This window comes from Lepidochelys kempii, chromosome 18 (assembly GCF_965140265.1).
Source record: "Lepidochelys kempii isolate rLepKem1 chromosome 18, rLepKem1.hap2, whole genome shotgun sequence".
Taxonomy (NCBI): domain Eukaryota; kingdom Metazoa; phylum Chordata; order Testudines; family Cheloniidae; genus Lepidochelys; species Lepidochelys kempii.
This window is the reverse complement of record NC_133273.1, coordinates 12152342-12179313: the sequence shown is the minus strand read 5'-3', so window position 1 is coordinate 12179313 and position 26972 is coordinate 12152342. Positions and strand designations below refer to the sequence as shown.

Sequence of the window (26972 nt, the reverse complement as noted above, 5' to 3'; positions counted from 1 at the left end):
GAGGAGGAAATCTCTGCTCTGCCCCTTTCACTCATTCCCATGTCAGTGGGGCTGCAGGGGGCTCCTTGCACTGCCCCTAGGGTGACTGACACTGGATCCCTGCAAATGCAAGTGCTGGAGTGAGGCTGCAGTCCTGGTGGGGCAGAGCAGGGACTCCTGGCCAGTACTCTCCTCTGCCCTGCTAGGATCGCAGCCTTCCCTGCACCTTGTGCCTGCAGAGAGATCCAGTGTCACAGGCCCTGCAGCAGCACAGGGAGCCCTCTGCAGCTCCGCGGTCATACCCCACTAGCTCGCTGACTCCTGTGACAGCAGGGCTGCGGAGGGCGCTGCTGCGTGAGCCATTCAGAAGCAGGGTGGCCTCCCGGTAGGGGATTTATCTTCATCCTCTTCCTTTACAGCTGTGACTGGGGATCTCTGCTTTATTATCCAAACCTCCTCATTATCCACGTCCCTTCCTTGTCCCCCAGCAACGAAGGGATTCAGATAATGCGGAGGTTCAGATAATAGGGTTTTGGATAAATGCGAATATACTGTTTCAGGAACAAGTTGTTATAGCTGCTAGATAAATTTGATTTGTTGCCTGCTTGGAAATCAATTAATTCAGACATCATGGAGGAGAAATACAGATGAACATAAAAATCGTAATTCCAGTTTTTATTTCATTAGGCACTGAAAAGCACACTGGGATTTCCTCTAATCCGATTTGAAGATGCAGTGATTAACCTGGATCCATTCACTAGGGTCCACCCATATGAGACAAAGGAGTTTATCATTAATGATATCCTTAAGCACTTTCAAGAGGTGAGTGTCAGATAAATCATATTGTGACATCCAAAAAAAGTCTAAAACTTTTCTGTTTTAGTAGCTCTTTATCAAATATTAAATTCCTTTCCCTGTTTTAATGAGTAAATACGTAACTCTTAATCATTTTGTGTGTTTATATAAATACTCTTTAAACATACTGAATGTTAGGGGCCAGATACTCTGCTGGAGTCTACCAATGTAGCTCCGCTGAAATCATTAACTTCTGGCTCCTCCATCTTTAAAGTTCTGGTATACTTTTTACTTTGAGGGGAATTCGCCTCTCCAGAACGAAATAGTTAAACTGTGTTCCCATTTTTCAAATTGATCAACAGACAGATTGGTAGGCAGACATCATATTAGATAGTTTTACCAATCAGAACATTGTACAAAGTACAAGTGGTGTTGACCATGTCTCTTACGATAACATTTTGACTTTTGCATGTTTTTGTTCTTTCCAGGAGTCAAATGTTAATGTGTTGTAGTTTTTAAAATACTATTAGCCCTGCTGACCATGAAATCTGATGTGTAGATAATGTTTTTCATTTAACTGTGTTTTATAGGAGCTGCTTAGTCAGGCAGCAAGGATTTTGGGCTCGGTGGATTTCCTTGGCAACCCTATGGGTCTCCTGAATGATGTTTCAGAAGGTGTCACAGGACTAATAAAATATGGAAATGTTGGTGGCCTTATAAGAAATGTCACACATGGAGTATCAAACTCTGCTGCAAAGGTAATTGTTGTTACATGAAATAATCTGTAGATAACGTGCAAGTTAACACACTAAAAAGACAAGTTGCGTATTTATAGATACATTAGAACTAATTAGTTAATCACTAAGATGTATTTAATTATAAACAGATCATCCTTGAATTTTAATTTCCATAGGTCTTTCCTGAGGAATAAAACCTGTGTTTGGGGTCCAGGCCTAGCAAACACTTCTGCACCTTGGTTAACTTTAAGCATGTGAGAAGCCCCACCAAAGTCAATGGAATTACTTAGGTGCTTAGAGTTACTCATTTGCAAAAGTGTTTGGAGATTCAAGGCCCCAGTTAGTAACGTAATAATTCTCCATCATGGTTAAAACATGAGTCTTCCTGTGTACATGAATAGAACTGTATATTAACTCTGTTATAGAATCCTCCTGAAATTCTAGGATATATACAGGGCTTTTGGATGTTCCGGTTTAATTCTTCACTTGGAATTTAATCAATTAATATGATGTGCATATAAAGATTATTGTGAACCTGGAGTTGAAGGATTTGCCAGCACTACCCTGGATGCTACCTTTTCTATGCCACATAGTAGCAAGTTTTATTTTACTAGGTTTTAAAGTTGGTTTGCTTGTTTTGAAAATGTCATTTATTCAAAAAAAAGTATTACTGTGTACAGCTTTCCAGTTTTGTGCCTTTTTGATACTCTGATAAAACAAAAGTGTTTGATTTAAATTTAGCTAATAAGTAATTCTATGCTGTGGTGAAAATGCTTTTGTTCTTCTGAGGAGAGCGAAGGTAAGTTGATTAGGAGGCTCTAGTGCACTAGTACTGTAACTGTTTTAAAATCTCATGAATGATTTTGTGCCTAAGAAAGAGGTATGGTCTGAGCACAGGACTTAGAGCTAGGAACTCCATGAATTATTTTATTATTGGTATTGCGGTAGCTCCTAAGAACCGCAATCATAAACCAGGAGCCCATTTTACTAGGTACTGTACAAACATGTCTTGGTTTTGGCAATGACTCCCTTTGTGGTCTTGGGCAAATTACTTAACCTCTCCTCCTCAGGTTCTTTATATGTAAAGTTGGAATAATACCTTCCTCACGTGCGGACTTTTTGGTGGAGAAAGGGAGCTCTATTTAAGAACTTACTATATTATTATTAATAAAGCATATTTCCATCATAGATCATGGTGGATCCTAAAGATATGTTCTATCAATTTGGGAACTAGAGAGTCTGAAATAGAACTGAAAGTCCATGATAGTTAGTTGGGAATTTAGGTTATAGAGAAAGTAATATACATAATGGTTTTAACCGTCTGAATATCAGTCGCTTTTGAGAGTTCCATAATGTTGCTCTTCCTTCTTTGTGGGTGGATGGGGTTAAGGCATCTACAGATGAACAAAACCCAGTCGTAACAGGGTTATTACATGGTGAAGAGCAGTTATTTGTTCAAGGTTTAAGATTTCTGGAGCAGACTATTTTTGGGGTTGGGAGGTGTAGGAGAAAGAGAGAGATTAAACAAGTAATATATTCCTATTTGTGGGAAAGAAAGTATTCTCCTATTGGTAGTCTCTGACAGATGTGGGCTTGCATCTCTTCCTCTGGTTCTGGAAGCTTGCTTTCTTGATTGGAGGTATGTGGAAGTTGGGCAATCAGTTTACACTGGAGAGCAAGGGTAGTCAATAGGCGGACCGCAGGCCAAATCTGGACTGGCAGCCACTTTTGAACAGACTCTGAAATACTTGTATTTACTTACTATCATGATTGTTATTATTTCTATTATTATTTCCTCTGGAGTCTGGACCTTGACTGTACCTTGAGCAAGAAATATGGACCTTGACAAAGAAAACAAATTGACTACCCCTGCTGGAGAGGCTGTGGTTACTGTCACAGCTTAGCTTCACGGAGCACAGTATGTACAGAGCATCTTCCTTGAGGGGCAAAGTACTGTAAACTATACTCCCAGAATTATCCTTGTGCTTTTTTCTTAGGAAAATCCCAAACATGGGCTGTCTGTGATAGGATCATGGAGAGAATCCTTTTTTCTTCTTAACTTAGAGTGGCAGCAAAGATGCAAGGAGAGTGATCACCAGGGCAATAAGGCTATATCAAGATCTTCCTTATAAAAATGACCTATGTTAATTACAAAAAACTGTTTGTCAACTTCTCAGTCACAATGTGTATGAGATAAAACAGATCAGGGTTAGTTATAAGGCATGTCAAATGTCCAGTGTCAGTTGATATGAGGGGACAGTCCATGTTTCAAGCACAAAGATTTCTAATAAACCGAATTCCGTTCTGGAAGATCATTCACCTAGGATTGAGGTAGACAAGAGAAGGGCCACAGTCTTTCTGACACAGGAAAACAGTCATCATGATCCAGTTTCTAATTTCCAAAGTATCGTGGAACTGGGTGATATTGTTATACCAATAAAATAAAAACCAGCAGGATCTTATTAAAGGGAAAAAGGCAAAATACCACATTTATTGTGAATAAAGAAAGAATCATAGTAAGCAGTTAGTTATAGTTACAACATTCCATTCAATCTCATATTTATACACACACACACACACAGAGGTTCTGGAAGGTTGTTATCATAGTTACCAGCCTTAGAGTTGCTCATGCCAAGACACTGGCCAGGTGGCCTGGACATGAGGAGGGAGCAGGGCCTTGTCAGATGCTCATCTGATGCTCCTGGAAGTTGGTTTGCAGAATCAGACCCCAAAGTTCTCACTTTTTAAAGTCTATTTTTATAGGAATTTCTTCCTATGCCAGTCTATGGGAATTGCTTCATCATGCTGTTGCTGAATCAATCAACAGATAGCACATTCCTGAGAGCTCCAAGATGTTATCTTGTTCTTTGGTTCTCCCGTTCTTGAGGCTGTTGGGTGGACTCCAGTCTGCCCTCCGGGGGGTCCTTTGGTTATTTCCACTTGATGCTTTCTTCAGCCGACGGACACTGGATTCTTAGGCTGGCACCTCCCTGATCATTCAGTTATTATCCACACCAAGCATCCATCCACATACATCCTCTATCTCTATTTTAATCACAATTGTTAATACAACAAAAGGGCGGGGAGTCTCTGGGTGCTGTTTCTGTTGTTAGAGTATTGCTTTGAGTCTCTCTCTGTGTGAATTGCTTTGAGAACAGACTCTGTCTTAGAATGTACTAACACAATTAGCAGCTTGCAAGTTTCACACATAGAGGGAGAGAAACAGTACCAAAAACCAAGAGACCTCTTAATTAGTAATACCCTGGAATTTAAACTCTGGGGAATCAAACTCATTTGTGATTTTAATACAGAACTTCTTTAATATGATCCAACAATATCAATCCTCCTTTACCTGAAGCTTCTGTCTCTTCTAGTCTCCTGCATGGAGATTACTCCAATGATAAGACAACACATGTGAGAGTTTCAGAGATTGTTAAACTGGCATAGAGTAATCCCCAACAGGAAATGTAAAGGAAAGTGAAAATACCATTCAAGAGGGATCCACTGTCTTATGTAAGGATTCTCCTTTCACAATCTGATCCCCAAACCCCTGGCCTTTATATATGGGAAGCACATTCAGGACTCACAAGGAACACGGTCAAGGTATGAAAGTCTTCACAGTGTTAACTTTTGCTAAAGATAAGTGGTCAGGTTGGCCCTTTAAGACTTGGCAGAGCACCTGAGGAAAGAGCACCTCCTGACCCATTTGGGCAACCAGACAACTGCAGCATACATAAACCAGAAAATGGAATGCAAAAGGTTGATCTAAATACAGGAGCTTTATGGATGCTGCCTTGGACAGAAGATCACTTAGTTTCTATCGCTCCACATAAAAGGAAGCACACTGAATGCAAAAGCAGATAGACAATGCTGTGCAGTCTCTGCACCATGGAACATTGTCGCTGCTATGCAGGGACCTATGTTCTCCCCAGGTGGAGATGTTCCCATCCAGTAAAAATTTTAGAAGAAGGCTGCTCTTCACTAGGGAAGAAGACAAGAGGTCAATAGGAGCAGAGGCTGTGACCCAAACATGGCCAAATCTACTTTTAGACACTTTTTCCCTTTCTCCCACTAATAGGAAGAGCAATTCAAAAGGTCAAAAATGTAGTAGTATTGGGCATTCTCATAACCCCAGATAAGCAAAGACCAGGGTTTTCATACCTAGCAAATCTGCCACAAAGCTCTTCAATAGGTCTTCCCAGTAAACAAAGAATCTTCAAAGTTTGTGGCTGTATCCTAACCCAAGTTATCTGAGTCTTAACACCTTGTCTATTGAGCAGCAGCAAGTCTTAACCAAGAACGCATACTGCTTCTCAAATGTGATAAATACCCCACTTGTTCCCAGCAAGGTTTCCACCCTTTGGGTCTTCGCAAACGTATGAACCAAATCTCATGCTGGTGTTAAGATGGGAGAATTGGCACCAGTATTCAGGGTGTTCCATCTCCTTTAGATTTCTTACAGGGCAATCTAAACCTGCAGCTGAGATCTCCCATCATATCATCTATGTCCAAGCACTACCAGTGTCACAAATACAGGCCTATCCAAGTCTCTGGTAGATCACTTAATGACATGGAGCTTCCTTAGAGCTGTCCATTTGTCCAAACGAACACTTATGCCCACGTTCTATGCTTACAGTGCTGCATGCTCTTATGATCCATCCGTTCCAGCCATTGATATCTATTTCTTTTGTATTTCCTTTCCATACAGATTTGTTTCCTGGTTGCAATCACATCTGCAGTAAGAGTCTCATAAATCTCTGCCTTTAAAGGCACAAGCCTTACTGCATTTTCCACAAGGGCAAGGTCAGTCTTTGAACTTCAGTCATTTGTAACTAAGGTTTCTGTTGGAGAGATTTTCAAAGACACGGTGGGCAGTTAGACGCCAAACTCCCATTGAAACTGAACGCGAGTTGAGCAACCAACAGTCTCCTTCTCAAAAAGGGCTTCTCTCAGCAGAGTGATAATCCCCCTGTTTATGGGGCTTGGGTGAGCAAGACACTTGTGATGAAGGTGAAGGCTCCTCCCCAACTAGTTGTACTGCTTTTGGACAACTAGATATAGCCCTGGAATGCCAATATAACTCAAAACTGATATTTCAAGTATAACTTGTGAAATGCCATAACTGCTACCATGAGTAAAATTAATTAAAACCTGCTTTCTCTTTAAAAAAAATAAATATATACAGTGTATATATATAACTGTACGTCGCATAGGTACCATTTTAATTTTTGTTAAGTATAAGAAGGAAAAACTCAAATCTGACCCTAACTGCAACACAAAACATGACCTGGCCGACAGATCATGTTCATGTTGCTCCTCCGGTGCCGTCTGTAGAGACAGTATGATGAATTAGTGTCTGCTCTCACTACCAGGGGTTTCACCTGATTCAGCGGTGCCAGAAATTGTTCCTTTTCGTCAATGCAGCCAATTCTGTAGAGCTGGCAAAGCAGCCAAAACTTGATGAACTGTCCTCCATATCTAATAATTACCAGCCACAAGCTGGAAAAACTTTCACAAATCTTATTTGTTTTTCAGTTACCTAGTGTCTTATAAGATCTGTTAATAAAATTTATATTAAATTTTAAGGTGAGTTGGAGGCTGTAAATAGGACTAGATCTGTTCTGTTCATACAACCATGTCAGGCTAAACTTTAATCATCACTTTAAAAGAAATCTATACAGAGAGAGTGCCTATATGAACTGAAAAGTAAGTTGTTTATGAGTTGTATCTGTTTTTGTCATTTTATGGCTTTTCTGTTTTACAGTGTTATTGATTATTCCTGTAATGGCTTCTCCATGCATCTCAGAACACACAGTGGGTAAATGCCTTCTTTCAAGTAGGAGAAGTTCAGTGTATTTAAGTTGGCACAAAACCTTAGGTTAAATAAAGTTCATTTCAGACAGTTTTATAGTTTTTATCCCTTGGAGGCTACAAGTTTTGTATTTTAAAAAGTACTTTGATCCTAAATATAGGCACCTGAGGGAATTTGATTCCCTCTGCATGGAGGCTCCTACAGTGGCCATATGCACAGAAATGACTCAAATTCTTGGCATGCAAACTTTTTTCTTTTTTGTTTTCCGCCTTAGGCATGATACTACTAAAACCTAAAATTATTACTCTTTCAGAGACTTCTCAGTCAGAAATGCATGTTAGATGCTGACCTAATACCAAAATAAATTAAAGCCCTGTTTTGACTCTGTACTCTCTTCTGACTTGAAGTCTTTGTTTCATTGTACCCATTACTAGTAAATAGATATTGTGCCGAGATAATGCAACTCCTGGTGCAAAATGATTACAAAGTTTAATATACTTTATAATTGCTGTGTGCTATTTTTGTGTGAGAATCAACTTTTCAGATACTGTACGTGATTTGTCTAAGATTTGCAATCCGTCTAGGAACCCATCCTATGGGTATACATACGTTACAGCCACTGGTGTGAATAGAATCTCATGTAGATGTACTCGCACTAGCTGTGTTCAAGCTAGCTTGCTAAAAATAGAAGTGAGCAGCAGGAGCCCTGACCACCCTGTATACCTTCTCACTTGTGCAGCCAGCGCTGAAGCCCGTACCACAGTGTCCTTACTTTTCTTTATGGCGAGCTAGCTACAGCACAACTAGTGCCACAACATCTCCCCGGGCTGCCATTCATCCATTTACATGCCTGGCTTCAGTGTAATGTATCCTAAATCATTGGTATGTGATGGAAAAGCTGCGCTCCATTTCTGCATACAAATATTTGATGGAAAAATGTTTTAAAATAAATAAAGGCAACACTGGAAACAAAACTATACTATAAAGCTTTCTGACCTTGAAAATTCCACCTGACAGCTTTGCCAATGTACCTCAGTTTCCATGGTTTTCAAATTGTAGGTCTCTTGAACCCTGAATGCCAATTGTGGACATAAACAGACAAGAACTAGTATGAATCCATTAATCATTTTTACTTGAGTTAAATAAGGAGGTGAAAGGCTTGAGCCCTGAGTCTACTGTGCCTTACATTCAGCCAAACCAAAAAAGGGCCTGTCCAGGACTGTCTGCATTACAAATACAACCATGTCAGGGTTCCCAATTATAACAGGATTGCTCCTTTGTTTGCACTACAGATTTGTAGTTGGCTAAGCTTTACAGTGTTCTGTAACCTGCCTAAAAACTCGGTCATGTCCCAGGCTTTAGCCTGCTTATGGCAAAAGGTTAAGATCCTAGGTTTACTTCAAATGAGAACTAGGTCTATTGACATGATTCCTTTTGTAGCAGAAAAGTCTCTTTTGTAACTATCCGTCAATATAATACTAAACATTTAAATCAAAGGAAAAAAATCATAAGTTTTTGCAAAGGGATAATAAAGATTCTGAAAGCTATAGATATAAGCAACATAAAAGGATAAAACTCATAAAAGAGATCTCATATTTTCTGGTAAAGTTTGGTGTTTTCTGAAGGAGGTTTTATTTTGCTTCCTTAAGCAGTTGCCAGCTGGTGGCTGGGTTTTTGTAGGTGTACTTTTTGCACTAGTTCTTAGTTTTCCAACTCTGGAGTAAAAGAAAACAAAAAAAATCCAGGTAAAGGAGAATTTCTTTCATATAAAATCAGGGAGAATTCAGAGGTATGACAAAGCAGTTTATAAACTGACAGACTTTTAGTTGCTTCCTGTGCAAACTAAATATAAGCAAGATTTGACGACCTATTATTTATACAATGTCCATGAAGCAGATTAAAGCTGTAGAACATTTCATTGTGTGAACAGTTGACAGTGATTACTTATGAACTATTTGCTAATAGCCATCTTCCTTTAAATGTATATATAAAAAGCCAATTTACTTCCTGAACTTTGCTACTTAAAGAATCTATAACCAATCAGGATGTCACTTTTTAAATAATATTTGGTTTTCAGCACAGAGCACAGCTGGGAGATGCGTATTTTAAAAAACACATTAACATAAGATTAGGGAGGGATTCTGTCCTGTATCTTTGATCCTTATGACACATCGCCCATCCTTTGTTCTGTACAAGAGAGTTCTTATCTCTGAATTTTTACCAGATTTGCTTTTCTTACTGAATTGTCAATGCAACATTTTTAGATTTGTCCGATAGGTCTTGGTAGGGTTTAAATCAGTGATCCGTAGACTGAGGCTCCGGAGCTGCAGGTGGCTCTTTAATGTGTTTCTGCAGCTCTTTGCATCACATGATATTAAAAACACTGTGATTAATTATTAACCAGTCAGGATGCTCTTACTTTATAGGTATACATGTCTATATAGTAAATGGAACAATGAATTCACAGTGCTATGGCTTTTTTGGGTAATGTTGATCGCTAACTTCGTTCCTGAACCGCTGAGGTCTGAGTATTGCCAGTTTAAATGAACACTTAAAAAAGAATCTTTAGAATGGCATTTCAGCCCATGAATAAGTATTTTATTAACTGTTTCCCTGTTTCCCTGTCAAAGTCTTTGTGACATTCCTACTTCACTAAAATAGTAAGTCTGCATTGTTGAAGAGAACATCCTCTTTTTTTATATATACACCGGACCCTCGCTAGAACACGGGATTTGGGATCCATGCGTGGTACTGCATTAACGTGGGGACCACGATAAAATGAATTCCAATTAAAGAAATTAAATTTGGGATTCATGGCCACGACCGCACTATATAGATGCGTGTTCTAGCGAGGGTCCGGTGTATATATCCATTGTTCTGTTTTGTGGTTTTCCACCATAGAAGGAACTAGCTTCTCTGATCCTTGATGTTTCTCATCCCCATTGTGACTGAGCAATACTGCCAGTTAGTTGACAGTTCTTTTAGTCTTGTGCCACTACATGAATCTTGTTTGATGGTATTAGGGAAGAACACTGGCTGCACAGCCAACAAAGGCAAGACAAGTTTCCATGTATATATTAGGACTTCCTTCGCTGTTTATCTGACGCTTTGAATCATTCTTTTGGGGCAGATATTTGGAAACATTTAGTGGGATATATTCATACTGCACAAGACACCTTCACTGAGCCAGAGGCCTAGCCCATTTTTTCAGAGCTCATCATAATTGTATGTAAAGTTTTAGAGCACCAGAGGTTTGCATGGAGCTTTTTAGAGAGAATAAATACTGTCTTGAGGACATTACTCACTGTGTTAGATATGATACGACAGCATAAAAGAAAATTGACATCATGCAAGGCAGATGGAAGAAGGTTTATCAAATAAGGATAGAGTGTTTCTTGTTTTCGTAAGGTATGCATAACGTTAGTTCCAACTTTTAAAATTTAAATGTTGCCGTAGGAGCGTGAGTCCTTGTTAGAGATGTGGAAAGAGGTGGGATTTTGAAGCCAAGTAAGGAGGCTACATTAAAATATAGGTATGGGAAGGATATTCCAGGAATTTGGAGGACACGCAGGCATTTGTGGGCAGGGGAAGCAAAGACAACATGAAGGACAGTAGAATTGGCAGAGCACGTGATCCTAATAGGAGACTGACAGGAAACAAGAGATGAGATGATAGGCCGTGGTAGAGCTGTGACGAGGGGATATGAATTTGAAGTGGAAAGTGATTGGGAGTAATGGAGGCTGCAAAAAGGGAGTAACGTGGACAAGTATTGGCAGAGGAAGATGAGTTTGTCAATGCCATTTTAGTCAGGCTGAAGGGATGTAAGAAGGGAGTCATGTATCCCAGAAAGAAGAAGAATGCCATAATCTAAGCAGTTTACTACCAAGGTGTGGATAGCTGTCTGTAAAATAAACAGCGAGTTAAAATTTTTCATCCCTTGACTTATACAGTCAACCATTCTCATTTAAGATACTTATATTCAGAAGCTAAGACAGTTAATGCACGTCCATCATTGGAAATGTTTTGTCTGAGCAACTCCAGGATCATTTTGACAGAATGGAATTGTAAATAGCTGAAATAAAAGTCATCCTGCTGTAAATTTTATTCAGTAGTGATGGGAAATTTCTCATCATCAAGAACCTTCACACATGAAGTTTAGGAGGTAACTTTTCTCACCATTCTTCTCTTGTGTATATGTAAAGCTGCCTAGACAAATGATGATGTGGTATGATCTTCATTGTCATCAATTCTTTATATGGTTGTGTCCCTAGGTTGTGGCACTTTCATCTTGGCACCACTCTGCTGTCTGTCCAAGACTAATGAGTGGATGTGACAGCTGGTTTAGGTTCAAACTAGCCAAATAAGAAAAGGCTGTGGACACCTAATTGATTGAGTTTTAGTTTTGCCCAGGCAAATTGTTAGGTGTCGTTTTGGATAGCGAGCTGAATATGGAATTGGAGGTTCAACATTCATTTTTTTTCATTTCCAGAATTTTAACATTATGTTGCGTACAGGCTTATGTGCAAGAAGCCTTCTGTATTCTTAATTGTGAGCTGACAATGGAGCTAATGTGGCCTCTGTGCTGTAATCATTTTCTGCTGTTTTGAAGTGGTAATCTCTTTCAGTGATTGAGCTTTTGACAGCATATCTGCTTTTGCTGCATCAGAAATCAACAAAGTTGGAACTGAGGACAATGATAGGATATTCCAGTTACTATAAGAACAAATGGAAAATTATAGACCAACTGTCTGGCCAAAATAATAATCAGAATTGGTGATTTAGTACTGTTTAGTACTGTGCAGACAAACAAGGTGTATAGTCAGGTTGCTTAATACAGTAGTGAAAGGCAGTCAGATACAATGGTGATGAATGCAGTGTAAGAATCTACGTAGCGAGATACAGAATATACAGGAAACCTGGGTTTAGTTTTCAATCTCTTGCTCCCTCAATTGGAGGGGAAAGGCTGTAGAAGCAGACCACTCAGATCCTTGGGGGCAGCGTAAAAGGGAAGTGCCTCCTTTTAGAAGACAGTGATCCCACTGACTAATGGGGTGACAATCGAAAACCATGAAAAATGTCACTCCTCCTTCATATGATAAGGAAGATCTGGCATCCATGACCACTGTATCTTGAGAGAGATTGGTATAAATCTGTACAAAGATAAGGCAAGTCTAAGAGTTTTAAAGGATCACTGAATCTTTCTTTGTTCCCATATTCCCTACCCCCACCACCTTAATCCTCATGTTTTATTAAAGAAAATTAATAGATAAATAAATAAATAGGCCCTTGTGGTCCCCATGATTCTGTTGTGGCCACAGTCGTAGCTGAGGGAAAATGCCATTACGCAAGAGCGTGTGTTTTGTTAAACAGCTACATATACACTGGTGTCCTGCTTTACCTTGCCTGCGAGTCCAAATGAAATTGATGACGTGCTCTGTTGAAAAAACTGTTTGATCTGGACTTGGTGTCTCTTTTAATAAGAATGCATTCAGAAGCAAACTGACATGCGTTTGGCAGCTTTATACCAAGCTTTTTCCAAGCAAAATTATGTGGTAGGCAAAAGGCATCAGTTCATTAACGGTGAAATAAATAGCTTAGCCATTTATTGAATTTTAAAGTGTGTTAAGTTATAATCTAGACAGTTTCAAAAACCAAGTTTAAAGAGCTTCAGTTTCTACACCTGCTTTAGATCCCCACCAGCTTGAGTTTTTACAAGCCATTATTATTACTTTTCTTAGTTTTTCTGTCTGTTTTTCTGTGTGACTGACTCCAAGTGGGGGAAACTAACTGTGCAGAGGAAATAGTAAAATATCATATACACAAAGTGCTGCCAAATACACAAAATAAACAAATACACTGAAGAGAGAAAATTGTTTTTCTTCTATCTTTAGTTTACAGTAATTTTAGGTATTGTGTAAATATGTACTAGGTTAAAAAAATTATCCTGAAGTGTGATGTGTAAGTTGCTGGAGTTCTTTTTAAGGAAACAGTGATCTGTGTTCAAAGTTCTCATTTTTAGTTTTTGATAGGTGAAAAGGGTAGAGTCTCAATTGTTTGTGAGTTGGGGTTAGTCAGATTTTAGTGACTTTTGTGTCAGCCTAAACAGGCCTCCCAACTATTATTTGGATACAGACAATATAGAAAGCTTTGTGGAAAATTTAAAATAGATATATACAAAGCCTTAATGAGAATGAAATCTGTTGGCTAATAAAATGTGTTTTATTTTTGAAGATAAGGTGAATACACAGGTTTTTTTGTTTTTAAAGGGATGCTACAAGATAGTTTTGGCCACACATTTAGGCTTCATTTTAAACTTTAAAGCACTACAGAAAGTACAAGTGTCTTCAGTTAATTAAAAAAAAAAAAAAAGAAAAGAAAAGAGAGAGAAAAACAGAATTCTTTGTTTTAAATATTCTCCAGCAGTTTATTACAAAATGAACTTGATAATAGTGTATCAGCCAGAGAAAGTGAAACTGACCTGGAAACAGAAAGTGAAAGTGACTAGTCTGTTTTCCCAAGCAGAATGAAGTTCAGAATGTAAACAAATAGCACAGATGGTAAAATGAAATTATATTGTTTTGCTCATCTAAGTTATAAACATAAGATAAAGACATTTTATTTTTAAGAAGACTTTTAAGTTGACAAAGTTCTTTAAGTACATTTAGGCTTGGAAGGATTAGCTTTTGATCGCTAAGTGTCGGTAAGCGTAAATTTCACCACACACACACACACACATACACTAAAAAAAATCCATGAATAGTAAAATATATTTACAGATAGTCAAAGCAGGAAAAATGCTGCTTGAGAACTTATTAGAGTTTGATTTAAGGATATTTTTGTTTTGTGTGTTTTGACATGAGGTGTTGTCAATTTGGATTTTAACAGTTATAAAGCTTTCACTTTTTGAATCTCAAAGTCTACTGTCATAAAATAATTGTCTGACCCCCTCCTTATAATTTTCTTTAATTTTGAAAAATTAAATCAATGAACATTGAAAAATGCCTAAAAATAGATCTGTCAGATTATTTAAAAAAATAAAAATTGAATTGTGCCAAGATATTTTTATTACATATTAACTCAAAGAACTAGAAAGGGACTTTAAAAGTACTATAGAGTTTATAATACATGCCATTACACTGTGTAAAAAAACTTAGAGAAGATTTGAAAGAGTTAATATTTTTTCCTTCTGAAAGTTATCTGTTAAGAGTATTAGTTGTTTAATAAAGCATAGCTGCCCTCCAGATGAACCCGCCAGTGATTCTGCAGTTGGGGTCATTCCAAGTTCATGCTGTGGACTTTTGACTGCCTTCTGTGTATGTGAAAACAGCTGGCAGTTCCTGCAGGGATCACTCATTCAGCCCTGTAACACAAAACTATTGCCAATGGGCACCTGCTGATGCAGCATCACAGGAGGTCCTTGGGGGAAGCTACCCAACTCATCAGGCATCTGTGGAGATAAAAAACAGCGGGGGGCTCCCCTGGGATACCCAGCTAATCAGGCATCCATACAGACAACTCATCAGGGGGCTTCACAGATTACCCAGCCAACATGCTGTTGTCAGAATGTATTAGGAAGCTTAGTTAACGATGGGATGTGAGCTAATTAAAGGTTCTTTACTTTGATTGTGTGACATAAGTGGGGGTGGGGAAAATGTCTCTGGAATTTCCAAAAAGGTATCATGTGTGTTCAGTGTTGAATGCAGCTGGCTTCTTTTTTGTTCTTCTGTTGATCAATAACTAAGGGCAGAAAGGAGTCAGAGTCTATATGCATTTTGTATATGATACCACCATAATTTCTGCATTTGTAGAAATTCAGTATAGTACTATCTAATTTAAGCTTAAATCAATTCTGTCACTATATTTAATGTTCTGTCAGTATTTCCATTATAAATCACTGTCTTCAGAGGTTTGTAACTTGGTCATAAACATTTTGTTCTTGGCTTAAGCTTTCTCATACACTTTCTCTGCTAGGCCCACTTTTTTTTTTTAGATCAGTTTGGTTTGGTTTATGCTCTCTAAGAGAGAATATATATTAAATGATTTTTAGAAATGCTCTTGTGCTTGAACAAGAGAGCTATGGTGTGTGTGTGTTTTTTTTTTTGGCGGGGGGGGTAGGAGAGTGTTAATGACAAGTGATATGATCTTGCCGTTTCCAGTACTTTCCGAATCAATTTTAAATGACTGCGGCTTTTAATTTGGAGAAGTAGCTCCTGCCACGTGTATACAGTAAGTTTTCAAAGACCACAAGTATTTTTATTATTCATATTTCAGGCCCAGGATAACACACAGTTGACAAATGTGTAGTTGTTTATAAGTGGGGGAAATGACTTCTTGCCTTTCTGCTAAATAATGTATGGGTTTTTTTTTAAATTGTTTAAATATGTAGTATTTATACAATCCATCTAATAACAGTGCCCTTTTTTTTTTTAAAAAAAAAAGCCAGCTCAATGTGATTTGCATAGTAAAGAGGTTTGTCTGTTGTGTGAGTAATTTCTAGTATATTTCTATTAAAGGTTTTTTAGGCTTTAACAAGAGACGCAGACGCATTAAACATTAACCTGTGACACCTCAACAAAAGGAAGGAAATCTATAGTATTTTCCACTGAATGCATCCGATGAAGTGAGCTGTAGCTCACGAAAGCTTACGCTCAAATAAATTGGTTAGTCTCTAAGGTGCCACAAGTCCTCCTTTTCTTTTTATAGTAAAGGATTGGCCACACATGCTTAATTCACTCATTGTACCTAGGTGTTATAGCTATCGATCTAACATAACTCTGCATGATCTTCCTTGTTGTATGTGCTTATAATAGCTTAGTACAACAGCATGAGTTGAGGATAGATTGCCAGTGTTAACTCCTTGTTTCCTTGCTTTTCACTAACACTAACCGTCTGTCCTTGGTGCATGTCATTGTGCTTAGCTACAGCAGCATGTTCCTTCAGCAAGATCATCCAGTGTATTTAAGTTTGGGGAACAGCTACACACAGTGAAATAAATAAATGATGCTTTTCCTTTGAATTTCTTTGCATTTCGTTGTGAGAGGTTTAATTAGTGTAAAATCTTTTTTTAACTAACTAAATTTTAGATTTTCTTTTGTAAATCCTGTAACTGACTCATGAAAACACTCAATGAACTAATTGTGGAAATAGCTTGATTAAAAACAAGGCAAATAACTTCAAGGGACTAAAACATTTTGACTTCTGTTAGCTGAAACCTATTGTATTGTCCATTAAATTAATCACTGGTAGAGACTTGTCTGAACAATATTATTACAACATATATATTCAATGGTGAACTTGGAAAAACGGGTTCAAAGTGTTATTAATATGACTCTCTTACTACAGTATGTATTATAAATACAAATCTGTGGGCATGGTTCTTACAAACAGGAACTTGTAGCACAGGTGATGACTTTTCAAAGTGCTGGGGGTGCTAGACCCCGGCTCCACCCCAGGCCCGCCCCCACTTCATCTCTTCCCCCAAGGCCCCACCCCCACTCTTCCTGCCCTGTTCCGTCCCCAAATGCACCACGTCTTCACTCCTCCGCTCTTCCCCTCCTCCTGCATGCCACGAAACGCCGATCTGCCGGGGGAGGGGGAGCAGATAAGGGGGCTGCCGGTGGGTGCTCAGCGCTCACCATTTCCCCCCAGTGGGTGCTCCAGCCCCAGAGCACCCATGGAGTTGGCGCCGATGACTCATAGTGCTTTTTTTTTTTTCTAATTCTTGAGCCTTCTATTCTGTCGCTGTCATGACAGTGGCAAAGAAACTTTTCTCCTTTGTATGAAGAAGTTTAAGATACGTTTGGGTGATGATAAAGGATAACTTGATCAGATTTTGTACTACATAAGCTAAAAGAATACATTTCTCAGTAATGTTTTTCTAAGTTTCTCAAATGATTTTTTAAATATATGTTTAAACCTTTGGTTCCCATGACAAACAGGTGCTAGGTTATTTCAAGCCCAAGCTGTGTGTGGATGTGAGATTTAACTTTGTCAATAACACTTAAAGGAAGTAAATGTTAAGATGGTAGCAGAAAAAAGAAAGTTTTCAAACCCTGCATTCCTGCTTAGGATAGCCTTCTTTGCTTCTATGATAGGGAACGGGTGCATTTGACGAAAACTCTGGAAATCTTAACGCTAACCTCTCCAAAGGGTGCTGGTGCCTGTTCATGGCTTTCCTATCGCTCTGTTTGCTGCTAGTGGAGGCCTTGCGTCCTGTAATGAACCGCTCTTCCTCTGCGTCTAGACACAAAGGAGTCTGTTTAGGATTTGCTGTTGTGATGTCAGAACGACTCTCCAGACGACATGATCAGGGATTTTCCTGTTGCATAATCCAAAAGTGTGAGAACTAGATTTTTTCAATTTCTAACTCTGATCAGTTCGCACTTAAATTATAATTATAAGAACAGTCTATAATGGCCGCTCATCATTGGCAAAGGGGTTGGACCAGCTGCCTCTGTAGGCCTTCAACAAGGCCTGCAGCCTGGGGTTTTACCGGGCTGGAGCAGCACTGCTCCAGTTCAGGTACCTTCCTCTCAGGCAGCTAGCCCTTCTCCCTCTGGGGCTAAAGTGAGACTCCTTTCAGCTTTTGGCCCACAGCCTTCTTATCAGGGCCAGCTGGGCCCTATTTGAGCTGGCCAGACCTGTGGTCAGCTACTCCCTCAGCTGCCCTCACTTCCTACTTCCCACACGCAGCCCTCTGCAGGGCTGCTTTTAACCCTTGTTCTACCGGAGTGGGGCAGCTGCCCCAGTACAGTGCACTGCAAAACAAAATTAAAAACTGAGTTACACTGAGGCTTTGTCTACACTGGCACTTCGTCGGCAAAACTTTTGTCGTTCAGGGGTGTTTTTAAAAAAAAAAAAAAAAAAAAAAGCCACCTCAGAACGACCAAAGTTTTACCGACGACACGTGCCAGCGTGAACAGCACTTTGTCGGCAGGAGCGATATCTTTCTAACAAAGCCCCTGCTGTTCGTTGGGGGTGGACGTTTTTTGTCAGCAGGAGAACTCTCTTCTGCCGACAAACAGCAGCTACACTGCGCGGCTTTTAACCGCACGGTTGCAGCAGCACAGCTGTGTCACTAAAAGCCCCATAGTGTAGGCATAGCCTAAGATTTCCTAAATTCTCACCAGCTGGAATCTATGTGTGTGTTGAAGGTGGGATAAATTATAACTGACCTTTATTTAATTCTTCTCTCCCCCCCCCCCGCCCCGAAATCCATCTTGTCATGTCTTGTTTTGCTAAAGGATACCCCTGAATGTATTATTCTGTAACATTTTATGCAGTGTATGGATTACAATGAGTCTTAGGTATGTAGTGTCTGTTTGTGACATCTTCAGTGAACAAGGAAGTACTGAAAGGATTTACAGAGGATAAAAAGACATTTTTAAAAGTTAGTTAAAACGGATTCCTGTGCTGAATGCCTCACACGGTCTGATTAGGGGGAACATTCAGTACAGAAATTTGGGCTTAACTCCATTTTTATTTGCTTTGCAGTTCCTTCTGTGTCAGATAAGCTTATTATTTTGCAAAAAGAAAAGGAGGACTTGTGGCACTTTAGAGACTAACACATTTATTTGAGCATAAGCTTTCGTGAGCTACAGCTCACTTCATCGGATGCATTCAGTGGAAAATACAGTGAGGAGATTTATATATACAGAGAACATGAAACAATGGGTGTTACTCTGAAACCTCTCCTTACAGTGTTATAGTAACAGCCGTGTTAATCTGTATTGGCAAAAAGAAAAGGAGTACTTGTGGCACCTTAGAGACTAACCAATTTATTTTAGCATAAGCTTTGGTGAGCTACAGCTCACTTCATCGGATGCATACTGTGGAAAGTGTAGAAGATCTTTTATACACACAAAGCATGAAAAAATACCTCCCCTCACCCCACTCTCCTGCTGGCAATAGCTTATCTAAAGTGATCACTCTCCTTACAATGTGTATGATAATCAAGTTGGGCCATTTCCAGCACAAATCCAGGGTTTAACAAGAACGTCTGGGGGGGGGGGGTGTTAGGAAAAAACAAGGGGAAATAGGTTACCTTGCATAATGACTTAGCCACTCCCAGTCTCTATTCAAGCCTAAGTTAATTGTATCCAATTTGCAAATGAATTCCAATTCAACAGTTTCTCACTGGAGTCTGGATTTGAAGTTTTTTTGTTGAAGAATTGCAACTTTCATGTCTGTAATTGCGTGACCAGAGAGATTGAAGTGTTCTCTGACTGGTTTATGAATGTTATAATTCTTGACATCTGATTTGTGTCCAACAGTGCACAGCAACACTGCATACGTTTAAGATGGGAAAGTACTAATACTCTTCATGAAACTCTAGAAAATTTAGCTAGGTAGAGCGTAATTACCCAAATAGGAATTTGGCTAGGACACAGCAGCCAACACACACCTAGTCCTGCAGAAAATGCCATGAAATCTTTAATGATCACAAGGTCTCAGAGCAGTTTTACATCTCATCTAAAACATGGCATCTCTGGCAGCATAGTGCTCACTAACATTGAATACGATTCAAAAGGGAAGTGTACAAGCCACTGATTGAAAATCTCCAAAGTGGACAATCAGGTTACAGCAAGTTGGGTACTGAGTTCAGCTGGTAGAGGAAAATGCAGACCAGTTTAGTTTTTAGAGATTTTAATTAACTGATAGCTAAACTCAGAGGTTTGAAGTCATGATTCTTGGGATACAAACCTAGGCTGTATCTTTACTAGGGAAGAATGTGTGGTAACTTGAGTTACCAAACTTGAGTTAAGAACGCACCTAATTTTTCTGCTGGCCTCAGGGAGGAGGCCTCATGTCATAGAGAGCTGGTGAGGAATCATGGGCCAGATTCTGTTTTCACACAGTTTACCAATGTAACTCCATAGATTCGAGTGAATCACTTACACTGTCATAAATAAGTGAAGTGAGATCAGAATCTGGGCTCCAGTGCCTCTGGAGTGGAGGGTCAGAGAGAAGTTCATTGCCCATTCATGGAGAAGGGAACTGGAAGATATAGTCCCTTTGGAAGGGAGATCAAAGAACACAAGTGACAGTTGGCAGGAAGAATGTGTGAGACTTGTGGGTGTTTTTTTTGTTTTGTTTTGTTTTTTTTGCAGAGCTTCCAAAATATTTAATTCATGCTTCTTCTGTCCAGGAACGGGGAACAAGGCAAAGAATCAGATGTTATATTCTCAAATATGCTTGAACTTTTTTTCCCCAGTCATTTGAGTGATGTCCCTGGATCCGGTTCTGTTCAATATCTTCATCAGTGATTTAGGGTATGTCTTCACTAGCAATGTTAAAGCGCTGCCTCAGCATAGCATGGGGAGAGAGCTCTCCCAGCGCTCTGAAAAAAACGCTTCCACGAGGGTGTCGCTGAAATTTACAGAGCTCAGGGGGAGGTTTCGACCCCTGAGCGAGAAAGTTGCAGCGCTGTAAAGTGCCAATGTAGACAAGCCCTTAGATAATGGCATATATAGTCCGCTTATAAAGTTTGCAGATGATACCAAGCAGGGAGAGGTTGCAAGTGCTTTGGAGGAGAGAGTTAAAATTCAAAATGATCTGGAACAAACTGTAGAAATGGTCTGAAGTAAATAGGATGAAATTCAATAAGGACAAATGCAAAGTACTGTACTTACAAAGGAAAAATCATTTGCACACATACAAAATGGGAAATGACTACCTAGGAAGGAGTACTGTGGAAAGGGATCTGGAGGTTCTAGTGGATTTTATAAGTTAAATATGATTTAACAGTATAACACTGTTGTGCGCGCACATACACACGCACAGCAAACATAATTTTGGGATGTATTAGCAGGAGTGTTGCAAGCAAGACATAAAAAGTAATTCTGCTCCTGTACTCCACGCTGTTCTCAGCTGGAGTATTGTGTCCAGTTCCTGGGAACCACATTTCAGGAAAGATGTGGACAAATTGGAGCAAATCCAGAGGAGAGTAACAAAAATGATTCAAGATCTAGAAAACATGACCTATGAGGAAAGATTGAAAAATTGTTTAGTCTGGAGAAGAAAAGATTGTGGAGGGGACATAACAGGTTTTTAGTGCACAAAAAGTTGTTACAAGGAGGAGGGAGAAAAATGATCCTCGTTAACCTCTGAGGATCTGACCAAAAGAAATGAGCTTAAATTGCAGCAACAATGATTTAGGTTGGAGATTAGGAAAAGCTTCCTGTCAGGGTAGGTATGCACTGAAATAAATTGCCTATAGAGGTGGTAGAATCTCCGTCATTGGAGATTTTTAAGAGGTTAGACAGTTACCGGTCAGGAATAGTCTAGATCAGTGGTTCTCAAACTTCTGTAGTGGTGACCCCTTTCACACAGCAAGCCTCTGAGTGCGACCCCCACTTATAAATTAAAAACATTTTTTAAAAATATTTAACACTATTATAAATGCTGGAGGTGAAGCAGGGTTTGGGGTGGAGGCTGACAGCTCACGATCCCCCAGGTCATAACCTCGCAACCCCCTGAGGGGTCCTGACCCCCAGTTTGAGAACCTCTGGTCTAGATAATACTGAGTCCTGTCTTGAGTGCAGAGGACTGGACTAGATGACCTCTCAAGGTCCCTTCCAGTCTTACGATTCTATGACATCTAATTAGCGATCTGGAAGATCCAAGCTTTAGCTGGATTTGGGCTTCCAGCTCTTAGATCTATGAGAAGCTAGGCATTTTGAGTCTGTCGTGGTAAGGTGTAGCCTGCTTCATTCAACATCATGCCTGCTGATTATTAGTTGCTAAAGAAGGCATGTGACCACTCTGAGCAGGAGTTGAGGTGCTATGTTACAAGTCACTGTAGCAAAAGGAAAGTTTGGGTAATACAAAGAACATAAAAGGCCAGAGTAATACTTTCTTTTTGATATGGTGTAGGCAAAGAGTCTATTCTGGAAAATTTAAGGATGGAAGGGATCAGGTTTTGTTCTAAGAAGTGCCTTGATTCGAGCTGCAAGTTTGTTTATTCCTTAGTAACATTAGCATTTAAATGGTCCTAACTAGACTTTGAAGTTAACACCTCATTGAGGAAAATAAGGGGGGTAACAGTGGATCATGCTTTTGTTGCCATTGTTGTTTAGCTATAGGCTGTTTTCTGCATGACTAGATAAACAGTGCAATAAGCCATCAATTATATTGTCAGGTTTCAGAGTAGCAACCGTGTTAGTCTGTATTTGAGAAAAGAAAAGGAGTACTTGTGGCACCTTAGAGACTAACCAATTTATTTGAGCATAAGCTTTCGTGAGCTACAGCTCACTTCATCGGATGTATCCGATGAACTTATGCTCAAATAAATTTGTTCGTCTCTAAGGTGCCCCAAGTACTCCTTTTCTTTTTGCAATTATATTGTGACTGCTATTTCACAAGGGAAGAGCCAGATACCGTCATTTTTAAAAGGAGGAGGCATCAAAAAGTGAGACACCCAAGTTTTCTTTTTGTGTGGACTTCCTTGGAGTTCCCTTTGCAATACTTTTCTTAAGCCTTGATTATGATACACATTGTAAGGAGAGTGATCACTTTAGATAAGTTTCAGAGTAACAGCCGTGTTAGTCTGTATTCGCAAAAAGAACAGGAGTACTTGTGGCACCTTAGAGACTAACCAATTTATTAGAGCATAAGCTTTCGTGAGCTACAGCTTACTTCCTCAGATGCATATCGTGGAAACTGCAGCAGGTAAGCTATTACCAGCAGGTAAGATAAGCTATTATAGATAATATAATTACCTGCTGGTAATAGATAAGCTATTACCAGCAGGAGAGTGGGGTGGGGGGAGAGAAAACCTTTTGTAGTGGTAAACACCCATTTTTTCATGCTTTGTGCATATAAAAAGACCTTCTATACGTTCCACAGTATGCATCCGATGAAGTGAGCTGTAGCTCACGAAAGCTTATGCTCAAATAATTGGTTAGTCTCTAAGGTGCCACAAGTACTCCTTTTCTTTCTTCTTAAGCCAGGCACAAATGTGGGTGAATTTCTTGTGGGCTCCTGTCTACTCAGAAAAATTCACTGGTGATGGAAATGATTTTCAAGATCTGTTCTGAAAAAACATTTCAGGTAACATGGTTGTACTGGTTTGTTGGAAACCATTTTTTGGGGTTTTTTGTTTTGTTTTTTTGCTCATGGGGCAGTCACAAATGTATTATCTGAGATACAGTTGAAAACCATTTCAGAGTTGGGTATTTGGGGATTGTATGGGAGAAGGTTGGAGGGAAAAGGAGTCAAAAATACCTGTGGTCATGACCTTATTTCATTTTGTTATTAGGCCTTATCTACCCTACATCCATGAGAACCAGGGGATCTCATTGGCTCACGGTGTCCATAAACCAAATTAATCACTTGGACTGTTTAAGATATTAATCAGGTTATGGACATGGTTAGGTCTACACTACACCTTCTAACTATTTTGTAATTAAGGCCTCCTCTTCATTGCAAAAAAAGAGGGGTGTTGCTAACTTGAGGTAAAATCCTAGTGAAGACAAGGCAGTTTGTTGGTTTCACACAAGTTAGCTGGTCCTGTCAAAGCCTATGAGGGAGCTTAGGCTTTAACTCAAACTGCCAACTCATGTGAAAATAACAAACTGCCTTGTCTTCACTACGATTGTAGCTCAAGTTAGCTAATTTGAGTGAACAACACACTTTTTTTTTTTTTCCTCCTCAGTGAAGGCAACAGTTAAGTTTGGGATTGACTATGTTGTCACTGAATCTCCTGGCTTGGTTACAGTTACACTGTAGCATGGTTATTGTGATTTGCAGGTTGAAAAGATGTGCACCGATTTCACTATGAAATGTTTCAGTTCATATTAAGAATACTGTTGCTGTAAGAACAGTTTAAGATTGCTGTGCTTCAAAATAAAGGAATTACAGTTCTCTGGTCTACTCTTCACTCAGATTGTTACTGTTTGCCACACCCAATCCATTACACCCCATCATTGACACCCACAAGCAGAACCTTATTTGAAGACTTTTCCCTACTCCCCATAAACTGAAATAGTTTGCAAAGCTTTAGGCTTTTTTACACAAACACTTAGCTTGTAGCAAGTGGAGGTTGGAATCCACCCTGCACTAGCCTGCTGCACACTAACTGTCTGTGTGAGCCCTGCAGATGTACACTAGATCACAGCACACTAGGGAGCCATTAGTGCGTGGCAGCAGAGTCCACAAAGACAAGTTAACATGGGGTAGATTTACACCCCATCTTGCAATGAACTGTTGGGATAGACATGCCTTAAGATATTCTGTGCCTTATCTAAATATTCACTTTGTTTTCCCATACATTTGTTCTTCTAAAACATATCAAGGAAATTGACATGCCGCTGGAAAAGAACGGGTAACTGGAAATGCGTACCACAAATAATATATGCTGGTGTTTGTGTAAGTGGTGACTCGGCTGTTGCAGATCATTTTGGCACCCTACCTGCTAAAAGGCATTGGAGAATGTAGTCCTAAGAGAGGGTGTCGGATTGGCAGACATGAAAATCAAAGTCCTCTATATAGCTGCAAAACTGAATACATCTTGAGCAATGGTACTGCACTACTCATGTGCCCTCAACTCTAACCTGTGCTAGTGATAAAGGGCATTCAGCTTCCATACTCAGCTAGTCCATGGCACCTCTGAATAGTTGTGGCCTAGAGAAACTGGGAACTGGACTGACATTGTCAACTCATTTTACATAGATCAGCTGTCAGATTGCAACCATTTTTGGTCGCTACCCATCCACTTAAGTGCTCTAATAACATAGTGATGGGTGCTGTATAAAAGCCCAGAAAGATTACCAAAAACAAGGAGGTGCCATCTATTTCTTTAGTAGGGAAGATGGGTGCCTGCCACACATTTTCTGTGATAACCTATTCTTTTCCAGTAACCTCTTGTGGATTGGTTTGTAACATGGTTAAATAATACAATAAAGCAAATACTGGTAAAGGCATTTAACATTAAAATTTAGTGTTTTGTGGTTAAAATCTGGATTTTAAGAATTTGAAGAATTTGGATTACGTCACTTGAGGCAGGACGTCCGGGGAAAAAACATTTCTAAGTGCATTAAAATCCTTATGGTCTAACTATGGAACAAATGTCTGTCTTTGGGCACTTGGTGCTATTTGCTACAACACGCAAATCAAAGTATCTCTGTTTAACCTTGTTTTTCTTTCTTCGTGGAGAGAGTATGAAAATTGCCATGTGATGACAAGATGAACTTTTAACCAGTCCATTTATGAATTTTTTTTCTCTTACGGCTTTACTAAGAAAACAATTCTCATATCGAGGTATTAAAACAGGAATTGCTATTGACTAACACAGATGGTGGACTCCTTTCATCGGAGGGGGAAAATGTGAGGAGAGAACACACAAGCCTTATTTATTCAGAAAAATTTGATTGTTGTGCTGGCCATTCTGGACTGGGCAAAAACTTTCCCCAGACAGCTGTTATGAAAGCCCGGTCATTTCATTAATAATAATTTATAATTTGTCCTATTCACATTGGCTGGCACCAACCATCACAACCAAGCTAACTAATTTGGCATTCAGGGTCAGTTCTTGACAACTGTTCCATGGCACATTTTTCGGTGTGGGCTGAAAATCTAGAGCCAGCAGAAAATCTGCCTGCTCCCACCTATATACACATTTCATGTGTGAGCCTTTAATCCTTATAGTAACTCTTCTAATCCCTGTAAAAACAAACTGTTACCCTTTAGAGGAACACCCAGTTATGGAATAGTTTCAATTCTATTTGTATTTCTAGACCAATCAAAAATAGCATCTACATTAAGTTCAGAAAGGGGTTAAAAATAATTCAGCCAGTGAACTGGGTGCTCTGTTTTGAGTCCATATGGTTAAGTCATAAGAACAGTCATGAGATTTAATTTTCATTCATATGATTAAAATCTGCTTGTTGAGATAATGGATCATGCTTTGAATAGTTTGCATTTCTTAGCAAGAAAGGAGGAGCTGTGGCTGAGTAATCTTATAGCGAGCAAAAAATTGCACAGCCTTTAAAAACATTGCAGATGTAAGTAGAAGAAAAAATTGCATCAGACACATCACATAACTAAATTTTCTTTCTTATTTTGAGTTTTTACCTTATTATAACAAAGATCTCAGGCATATTTCCAAACTACAGTTTACAGAATAATGACATGGACATGCTCTTTGGTCAATTTTTATATTGATAGCATGTATGTACACATAATTTGTATGTAATTACTAGAATTGGGGGACTAGGGGGAGACATGGAATTGATGCTCTTGCCCCCATTGATGGCTGCTGATCAAAACACCTTGAGGAAAGGTCATTTTTTAAAAAGAATAAACATTTGACATCTTTGTCATCCATCAACATGTGATTTAATATAGTTATACTTTCACTTCTCTGCTAAACTTGGTACAGATTTCCTTTTTAATATAGTCAGTGTATAATATTGGAATATCCAGCTATTCTGAATGATCTTGTTATAACATGAAAATGTTAATCTAAATATGGATTGTTGTACTGTATTTGCATCTGTGCATAAGGGCCTGAAGACTTGGGCCCTAATCCTTACATTAGGTTTCAGAGTAGCAGCCGTGTTAGTCTGTATCCGCAAAAAGAAAAGGAGGACTTGTGGCACCTTAGAGACTAACAAATTTATTTGAGCATAAGCTTTGGTGAGCTACAGCTC

The 26972-nt window shown here is 39.2% G+C and overlaps 1 protein-coding gene across 7 annotated transcripts in view; it reads left to right on the top strand.

The window, feature by feature from the left end:
* VPS13D (vacuolar protein sorting 13 homolog D) overlaps window positions 1–26972 on the top strand; it is a 197534-nt gene that overhangs the window by 117046 nt on the left and 53516 nt on the right. For 6 of the 7 annotated variants that reach the window (XR_012155549.1, XR_012155551.1, XR_012155552.1 and 3 more), the window contains exons 64-65: window positions 667–801; window positions 1365–1532. Coding sequence is in view for 2 of the 7 variants with exons in the window: in XM_073316658.1 (XP_073172759.1) it covers window positions 667–801; window positions 1365–1532 (303 nt within the window). In the remaining 5 variants the exon portion in view is untranslated. Of the gene's footprint in view, window positions 1–666; window positions 802–1364; window positions 1533–3314; window positions 3430–6219; window positions 6312–26972 lie in introns of those variants that run through there. The other variant, XR_012155553.1, reaches the window with a different exon arrangement.